A 9689-nucleotide genomic window follows, 5' to 3' on the forward strand; every position below is an offset into this window, starting at 1 on the left:
CACTATCATCGAAAAGCCCGGATTCATCTTCAGGCGAGGCCTCAAAGGTCGCCCCAAGCGCAGGCTCAGCAGCTATCGCCTCCTCGACAGACAACCCTTCCACATCGAGCATGAAGATCAACTCCTGGAGGCGCGTAGGTGGAGAAAAACCACCAGCCGAAGCAACAACCTCACGCGGCGCTGGCGACGCAGGCGGCGGCACCGGGGACGCCGAGTCCGAATCTGGAGAGCCAAGACCGGGAGAGCGACTGGTGAGCTCTAATTCTTCCCACACACGCACCATCTCTTCGTCAAGACCGGAGTCAGCATCGCTGTCTTCACCAGCAGCGGCCACAACATCGACAATCTGCGCGAGCGCGGCGGCGCATTCAGAGTCTGCCGGCGCGGCCGGCGTGGCGGCGCCAGGCGGAAGCATGGACGGACCATCGAGATTTGCGGTCGCCAGAGGCGACGCAGACGACGGAGCCTCAACATCATGATCAGCCGTCGCTGGAGGCGAGGCAGAACGCGCGGAAGCAGGAGACTGCATTCCGGCAGCAGTAGAAACCGCTAGCGACACAACCATCAGCCCAAGGAACCAATCCAAGCCTCCAACAACCAGGCCGAGGCGAAGGAGAAGCGAGGTCGGACTAATTCCTCAGGCGACAGCCGGAAGCGTCGCGGTTCTCTGTCTTTTTCGGGAATGACAAGTCGGAAGGGCGCGCAGCCAGAGAAGGGGTGAGTGTATCTGATTGGTAGAAAGGTAAGCCAATAGGAGGTCAGTGTAGGTACGACTCACCGTAGGTATAGTGAAACCAAGTTAAAATAGATATGCAGATGGAGGGCGGCTGTGGAGGCTTCGCGAAGCTTCCATCCGCCTGAACTGCGGGGGCGGCACTCTTAGTTCCGCACGCCCTCCCCCAAGACAGCAGTTCTTCCTGTTAAACGTGATGTAACAAGCAAACAACGATCTATCTTGATGCAATTAATATTTGTTATGGCGGCGAGGGTGGCCCTCGTGCTTTTCTCCTACCTACAGACGACGACACACTCTCCCCTGTCACTTCTCGGCTAGACAGTGGAGGGGCTGGAATCGGAATTGGTTCTGGGGTTACAGACGCGGATGCGGATGCTGAGCTTACAGACGTAGGAGTAGTGGGGACGGTTGTGACTTCAGGACCAACGGGTAGCACAGAGGCTTTCGAGCGTTGCCCTAACAGTCTTGACGAGGGCGGAGACACGCTTGGCTCCGGTTGAGTAGCGAGTTTCTTGGTGCATATGAGCGGCACATTGTGCTCATTGAAGAACTTCGCCGTCTCACTTTGGCTGGGGTTCATATTCCAGTTTGCCTTGATGTTGCGAGCCTTTTGACACCGGTAGATAAAGAGCAACATGCTTGCCGCCGCTCGCATCCGTCTCAACGGACTCAGCTTGTGCATATCGCGGTGCGCGAGCTTAACCACGCCGCTGATCGTGATAATCGCTCCTACCGTGAACATTGCCAGAGCTAGGGGAGACATTTGCGCGAACTCTTTAAAGTACACGCCACCGCCGAAGATGGAGACGGAGATGAAGAAGCACTGGAACACGGGCACGACGAAGACGGCGTCGAACTTCTGCAGCCCGTGCGCGAGCCAGTGGATCTGCAGGAAGACGCACAGGAACATGCTGAGCGTGATAGCGTAGGCGCCGAACGTCACGAACTGATTGTCGCCCTCGATCGTCGTCTTCATGAGCTCCGCCATGGATTTGGCGAATAGCACGGACTGCGCGCCAAAGATCCCGGACAAGGCGGGGTAGCTCACTGGATGCAGCTTGCGGAAGCGGTTGTACTCTGGCGAGGTTCTCCCTTTATGCCTGAGTGTTTGCTCCATCTTGCGCACTAGCAGGAAGAGTACAACGCACGACACGCACATGAGTGTTGCGTACACAGCGAAGAGCGGTTCCCGGTAGAGCGCTACGAGCTCGTGCACGGTGTAGCACTTGCTCTCCTTCTCGGCGAAGGTGGCGACGACGATGATGCCCAGCAGCACGAGCGCGGTGCCAATTGCATCGGACCTGGTAAACTTTTCCTTGAGAAATAGCGACGCGAAGACAACGTTCGCCACCATTGTAGAGCCTCCCACTGGGGTCGCTAGAGACTGCGGGAGGAAGCCGAGAGCCACAAAGTCGAGAATGCTGCCGCCCACCACGAGCAGCAGTCCGATGACCCACAGCGGCTGGCGGAAGTAGCCGCGCTTGTCGACGACGCTGCGGCCCTTAGCTTCGCGCATGAAGGAGAACTTCTGCAGGTTGACGCCCATGTTGGTGCAGATGGAGCCCACGATGCTCAGGATCACGCCCACGTACCAGAGGCCGTTGGACTTCTCGGCGTGCTCGTCGCAGCCCATGACTTGACTTAGCTTGGCTCGGATCGGAACAGACGGAAGGCAACGGTGCTGGCACTTCAGGGTCTCTCGTTGTGCTTCAGTTCCCTGCCCCACGATGGCAAGCAAGCTCGGTATTTATACTTCGGGCTGAGTCGTCCATCAAAATGCGTGTCATAAGACCCACTAATAGCCAGAGTTGAAGAGCCAGTTTTACTTGGTTTTTGTATGGTCCAAGTTGAAGTCGGTGTAACCATGTTTAGTCCAAATAGCAAGGCAAGCAAAGCAGTGACGCGGCAGCTTGGCTGGCTACTGTGGCGTCGCCTCGTAACTGGCCAAGATTGATGAATGACGCTCCCACGATACAGCGTTGCCTGTGCAAGCTCCTGTCCATGATCATGTTACTGCCAGTACTGAGCCCATTAAAGCATGAAGCGGCGCAAAAACTTTGCCACGGCAGAAGCACGAAACGCCGAGAACGCTGCCAGCTGAGAGCTGCTATCTCTTTGCCTTGCTTGCTTGTCATCTTGCATCCAGTCAAATATTGACGAGGAAAAACATCATTGCGCGCCGCTTCGCGCACCAGATTCATTGCGTGTCACTGCTCGGCGGCACTAAACTTCGAAAGATCTTCCCGTCTCTGCTTGGACACTCAAGTTGCTTATCTATTCACTCACGACTGTATTACAGGCGAGACCTACCTCGCCTTCCTTCCTCCTTTTCATCCCTACGACCTATCCTACTCGCGAGCGCCACACGAAAGCACTCGCAACCTATAAGAACCTACGCAACGCAACACTACAACACCTATCTTACTTCCCCCCACGTTTCAATCAGCACAGAATGGACTGCAGCGACATGGGTACACTCGCTCGACGAGTGTTGAGACGCTGAGCGTCAGGCCCACGCTCACCCCCATCCGTCGTCCAATCCTGTGGAGCCGCAATGGGCGACACAGCAGCAGCGGTCGCCGCACCACTCGCGGCCTCTTCATCGTCCGAAAGTGCGGTCTTAGCCATTGCCGCCGGCGTCTTCTTGCGGCCCTTGGCTCGGTTGCCGCGCTTGACCATCTCCTCCGTGGCGGGGGAGGCCAGCCGCCCGGCCGAGATGCCCTTGGCCGCCGTGTTGGGGTCCTGCATGATGCACTCGAGCGTGTACTCGAAGGCCGCGATCTTCTTGGCGATGTACTCCTTGTTGCTGCCCTTGGCCACGCTCAGCGACTCTCGCAGCATGTCGATGCTCTTCTGCAGGCTGCGGATCTGGCGGTGCGGCCAGCGCTGGATGCCGTGGCGGCGGCAGATCTTCTTGAGCAGCGTGGCGCAGATGCCGAACTTGCGCGCCACGGCGGCGATGGGCATGTTGAAGCACTCGCGCAGGTCCTCGAGCTGCACCACGGGCCCGTAGCGCTTGTTGCCGCCGCGCGGCGTCACGCTGCGAGGCGACGGAGACGCTGCAGCTGATGCAGCCGCAGGGTGCAGCGGCAGCTTGAAGGCCATGGGGCTCACGGCGCTGAAGGCGTCGAAGTTGAAGACGTCGGCGGGGCTCGAGGCCCCGGACGGGCCGGCGGGCAGAGACACCTCCACGCTCAGGCCGCGCATCTTGCTGCGGTACTGCGGCTCGAGCTTGATGCTGTTGGCCGAGTCGTTGAGGCGGGGGCTGTCGCGCTTGAGCGACATGAGGATCTCGCCCATGAGCATGTCGTCGACGCTGAGCGGCGTGGCGGCCATTGTGTCGAGACTTGACGAGGCGACTGGAGTCAGGAGCTACGCGCGACGAAGCGGATCGAGTTGTGAGTGAGCGAGCGGGCGTGATGGCCATTGCAGAGAGGGAACGCGTGCCGGCCTTCCATTTTGCGGGCGTGACTGCATTTCACTATGCGGTGGGTGAGAGGGACCAGCCGCTAAACTTCAAAAACCTGCGGGACTTGATGATGGCTGGTCTCTGAGCTGCATGGGATCAGATGTGGTCGATACAAAGAGCAAGTGAAGCATGCGTTCTCCCAGGTTCTCGCGGGACCGTGGCTCTGCACCCCATCCCTCCGCATCCCTTCGAGCGCCTTGCTGCGACCTTCGCGCCACCTCGCGCCCCTTCGGCCACGCGAGACACTGGCGCGAGATCTTTCACGCAGCTGCCGAGTCCGCAGGCCTCAGAACTGCCTGGGGGCGGCGAAGGCTCGCACGCTTCAATGCATTACCCTAGACCTGTGCCATTGATGCCTGTACATGTAGACGCGTCGGTGCCAGCGTCAAAGTGCCTCGGGCGGCGGCGGTGGTGTCGGAGGCCCGTTCCGCCGCCTCGGTCGGTCGGGACGCTGCGACACTGGATTGACGCCACCAGATCATCCACCCTTCCCGTATTTTGGCCAATCCTGTGGCTCTGACCTTGCGTGTCGCCGGATGGCGGTGTCGACGATCACCAGTCGAACTTCAACGCGGACCTCCCCGCACGCAAAGGTCTCCGCTATGCTGCCCAGCGCTGCAGTGGGAAGACTGCAGCCTGCAGGTGCGGTGAGTTTGGTAGGCGCAGTGTAGCCCGGGCATTTTGGAATTTAGAGCATACGGTACATGGAGGTGCCTACGGTTCAAGGGAGCACTGTGCCGACGAGAAAGGCTATTGCGTTGTCTTCGTCGGAACGGCCTTCGACTACATGTACGACTTCGACACGCCGTGGCGCTTCTTTAAACTTCGGTAGGCAGCCAGCACTATTTGCTGTTAAAATTTGCGTGGCAAAGAGTGAATTTCTTGAACAACAGTCGGATTGCGTGAAGTCAATTCTAGTCGAGCCGTCACGGGTCACTGGCCTTCGGCAACGCATTGAACAGCTTGGTATACCGCTCTACCACTTCGTCGACCGCTTCCTCATTGATGTACGTCCGTTTCAGGCCAGCCGGCGTCTTCTTTTCAGATAGCCACTTGCCGATAAGAGCACCCTGCTACTCTGTCGCCAGCGTTTTCGTGCTCTCATCCTTCTTTGCCGCATCAAGAATCGTCAGCAACGCGCTGAGGCCATCGAAAATAGTCGTTTCTTGGTTGGTATGCTTCTTGTTGAAGGCGTCGAGGTACTTGATCCACGTTTTGATTTCTGGGCTCGCAAGAACCTCTTCAGGAGGTACGACGTTATGGATCAAAGCCCAGAACGCAGACTGGGGGAGCGTATCAGCCTTTAGCCAGTACTCAATCCACTCTTTCTCTAGCTCTTCGCCAATGTCTCTGGTGCTTGGGTTTTGCATCGCGTTCTTCATCATCGTTTTCGACGTTATAGTTGACTCTGATCGACGTAAGCCAGGATTCTGGATTGCTCGGGTTCTTTCGGTTGAAAATCTGTGCGTAGTTCTTCCATGACTTGAACAGAGCATCCTCGAGAATTTCATGCCCCATACTGCCAAGCGCTAGCAGCTTAAATAGCTCATAGGGGTCTTGATTGCTCGCTGCATACGCCTCAAACTTCTCCATCTGGATTGTAGTCGTAATGTTCTCCACGCTCGGATACTTCTTAGCTGCTTGGAGGGTCTGGTTCAGACGTCTGCCCTCGAGGCGAGTCTCCAAATTGGAGACAATCCCAGCATGTTTTCGACATTGGAGACTCCAATGTCGAAAACATGCTGGGATTGTCTTTGTGGTAGATATTCACGTACGAAAACCACTGGTCAAGGAGAAGATTGTCGTTATAGACAAGCCGGCGGTGGAGCTGTGGCAACTTGAACACGTCGTCGGTCGGCTGATTCTCCACTGCTTCGCCACATTTCCAGTTGCACAAACTCCAGTATTATGGCAACGCCTCGTGTGACCTTGTTCGCCTTTGCGACAATTACCATCTCCACCACCTGTGTATCGCCATACGCCCGCGTAAACATTTCAATTATTGTCGTCTTTTGCTGCGGATACTTGGCGTTATAAGCTTCCATGTACCTGACCAAAATACTAAACAGTGGGTTCTCCAGCACAGTGTCCACTTTACTCCCGAGTGAGTGCTGTTCCAGAACATCATCTGGCTCCTGTCTCGTGATTCCGCTGCCTTGCGGAGCCCCAGCTCGATCAGAGCGTTATCCGGTGTCTTCCGAGCGCTGAACCAGTCCAGCCTCTAACTTGACGGCATTGCTCTTGGTTTCATCCGCGCCCTTCGCGGCTTCGGCCATGTTGAATAGAACACTGCTCCTGAAGTACTTCATCAGAGACGGAGCTACTGACGTTGTTTTATCTGGATGCTTTGCATAGAAATCGTCGACGTACTTGGCCCAAGCGAGGAATTCGGGATTACTAAGGATGTTCGTCTTCAACTTGTCAAGGTTCATCACGTGAAAAACGTCGTCAGGAACGCTTGCTCGGTCTGTAGCCACGTCGCGACCTCTATCGTATCTGAGTATCGCGTGGCGGATTTTATCATGCCATACGGGGCATCGTCTCCGTAGTAACCAGTCAGTCTCGAGATTGCGGGCATTGCCTCCTTGGGGTGTTTGGCATTTAAATCGTCAACGTACTTGAGCCACTGCTGGAACAGGGCAGTGCCCCTCCGACATCAGGAAGATACATGCGATAGAAGACCTTATCAGCAGATTTCCCCTTTTTGAGCCATTTGTTCAGCTTTTCCGGGGCAACGACCGGACCCGAATCTTGCGTATCGTCTTTTCGAGGAAAGAAGGTTTGGGCATCCCCGCTCTCTCTTCATCTTCTCGTTCGTCGATGCCGATGCTTCGCAAAAATATCTCAGTAGTGTGGAAGTCATCCCAGCTTGATAAGACGGAAGGGCCCCTCACCGACGCTTCTGCGTGAATACGCGCGATGAAGGCGAGGAGAGCCAAGGCCACCAGGGGCTGGAGGTACATCGTGCTACTTGTTGGTTGAGAGGCAAGTTGGAAAATGTAATTCCTTGTTGTTGCCAAGTCTTGGAAAGTCTCATGATTAGATGAGTGCACGTTACAATATCGTGTACTTGTACATGTACACATGTTTACGCGTTCAGTTCAGAAAAATACGACATCGGGGCGCGCCCAAAAGAGAAGGAGGCAAGTAATAAATGACGCCAAGGTAAGGAGCTCTCAAGGGCCCTCAGTACAATAATCTTTAGGTAAAAAAAACAGGAGTATTTAAATATTCTTAAAACACCATCATTGAATACTATAAGAACTGTCGTTTGCGCCCTGCGGATGTTTGAGATAATGCAACATAAGGTTTTTATGTTGCATTATCGGTTAAAGAGCTATTTGAAACAACAGCAATGACAGTTGTACAGCAGTTATATTACAGCATAGCAGCGCAAACGAGATCGAGCAGCGTAATCGACCCAGCAAATGGGCGCATGATACTTCACAGTACAAAAATAAGAGCATGTGCTAAAATTCAAGAACTTCTTCATGCAGCGCTCTTCTACGGCAAGCGTAGCGCTACTACATAGTACTATCAGTAGTAAATAAAGTTTTTCTACCGTGCAGGTTTTGGAATCCAGTAAAAAAAAAAGCGACCGAACTGCGAACATCGCGGGCCAAAGCCCGCAAACCAGTTAATGGTGGTGTTTTTATTTAGTTTGTTGATAATATTTCCACTTGTTTGTCGCCGTAAGAAAACGTTGTGAGACTTTTCGGGCGACTGATGCTTGCATACAGAGTGCGCGCATGTACAATATAGCATGTAAATGTGTAAAGTTCAGCAGCGTTGGACTCGCGGCTTTCTCTACTGTAGTTAGTTGGGGACACCTGTAAGTTAATTGCAGCCCATATTTTGTGTCGCCTCAAGTTTCTGAACTTTTTCGAGCTACATCCTCTAGCAAGTACTTTCGAAATACCAGTGAAAAGTACTTTCAAAACAACAGGAAGCACGGGTGAAACACAAATCAAAACAAAAAAACCACACAACAAACCAACCAACAAGGCAAGTGACGAATCGGGCTTTTTCCGTTGATATTCAGGCTTAGCCGGAGGAGAAAATCCAAACCGCCGACCGATTTCGCTTGAATGACTTGCAAAGCAGGCCGCCAACGAGATCGACGGCGCCTAATACTGTGGGGGCCGCGCTAACGGCCTTCAGCGGGTAGGGTGGACGTACGGCCATTGGGGAGACAAGCATGGTAAGTTACCATCCCCAGCCTCCGCCGCAACCCACACCGCCGCCCCAGCCCCAACCGCCTCCCCAGCCAGCGCCGCCACATCCCCACGGACGGCCCCAGCCACCTCCCCAGCCCCACGGACTTCCTCCCCAGCCCCACTCCTTCTTGTCCTTCGGCTCGCCTGCCGTCGGCTGCGCGTCCGTGGCCTCCGCCGGTCCGGTTGCGGTGGCGACGACAGTCCCGACCTTGGGAGCGTCAGCCAGAGCTCGAAGCGCGGGCGATTCGGCAGCAACGACGCCCGCGGTGGCGAGCACTGCTGCGACGGCAATGGTGGTGCACTTCATGTTGCTGCTTGGGTACTTGCTAGCTTGGTGTCGAGGAGGCAAGTTGCGGTATGGTGAATGACACCACGGGTGCGGCCGAACGTCGGTCCAAGGGGTCAGCACACGTTGGCTCCGCGCGGAGATTTCCGTCGAAATCGGCCCCTTTCCGCATCAATCAGGAGATTTTTCGTCTTGCAGGCGATTCAGAGGATCGCATGCTTCGATTAAAGTTAGTCGATGAGAGTGCTACGAATTCGAGGGAGTATTCGATCGGCTGGGCACTCTGTAGCGGTGTTTTTATTGATTTTGCTTACCGTTTTGTCCGTTTGTTTGTCTAGAGAATAAACTGCTGTGAGAATTTTCGGGTGACTCATTGCTTGCACACACAAACAATGTGAATGCATAAAGTACATGTGCAGCATGTGCGTGTATGAAGTATGGCATTCGCCTAGCGCGGAGTGGTTCCAACCAAAATAGTGAAACCCAACATTCAGGCGCTATGTTGCGTCGCCTTCATTTTCTGAACTATTTTCAGGGCGCATGTAATAGTTTACTTTCAAAATAGGAGTGAAAAATACTTTCAAAACAACAGGAACCACGGGTGAAACACAAAACAAAACAAAAAAACCACACAACAAACCAACCAACAAGGCAAGTGACGAATCGGGCTTTTTCCGTTGATATTCAGGCTTAGCCGGAGGAGAAAATCCAAACCGCCGACCGATTTCGCTTGAATGACTTGCAAAGCAGGCCGCCAACGAGATCGACGGCGCCTAATACTGTGGGGGCCGCGCTAACGGCCTTCAGCGGGTAGGGTGGACGTACGGCCATTGGGGAGACAAGCATGGTAAGTTACCATCCCCAGCCTCCGCCGCAACCCACACCGCCGCCCCAGCCCCAACCGCCTCCCCAGCCAGCGCCGCCACATCCCCACGGACGGCCCCAGCCACCTCCCCAGCCCCACGGACTTCCTCCCCAGCC

General features: G+C 55.0%; 3 protein-coding genes across 3 annotated transcripts; all 3 read right to left on the minus strand.

The window, feature by feature from the left end:
* Positions 1-974: 974 nt before the first annotated feature.
* PHYSODRAFT_511769 (hypothetical protein) lies at positions 975-2369 on the minus strand (the record flags this gene model as incomplete). The annotated part of the gene is made up of 1 exon (XM_009532813.1): positions 975-2369. The coding sequence occupies one exon, from the start codon at positions 2367-2369 to the stop codon at positions 975-977; it is 1395 nt and encodes a 464-aa protein (XP_009531108.1).
* Positions 2370-3178: 809 nt separating this feature from the next.
* PHYSODRAFT_511151 (hypothetical protein) lies at positions 3179-4084 on the minus strand (the record flags this gene model as incomplete). The annotated part of the gene is made up of 1 exon (XM_009532814.1): positions 3179-4084. A coding segment is annotated over one exon (906 nt), but the record flags the coding sequence as incomplete, so codon positions are not given.
* A 1194-nt stretch (positions 4085-5278) lies between these two features.
* PHYSODRAFT_335427 (hypothetical protein) lies at positions 5279-8729 on the minus strand (the record flags this gene model as incomplete). The annotated part of the gene is made up of 7 exons (XM_009532815.1): positions 5279-5581; positions 5613-5885; positions 6304-6375; positions 6416-6500; positions 6576-6662; positions 6737-6834; positions 8442-8729. 7 exons carry the CDS (start codon positions 8727-8729, stop codon positions 5279-5281), a joined length of 1206 nt encoding a protein of 401 aa, XP_009531110.1.
* Between the last annotated feature and the right edge of the window lie 960 nt (positions 8730-9689).

The sequence above is a fragment of the Phytophthora sojae genome (genome assembly GCF_000149755.1).
Source record: "Phytophthora sojae unplaced genomic scaffold PHYSOscaffold_6, whole genome shotgun sequence".
In the NCBI taxonomy this organism is placed as follows: Eukaryota; Oomycota; class Peronosporomycetes; order Peronosporales; family Peronosporaceae; genus Phytophthora; species Phytophthora sojae.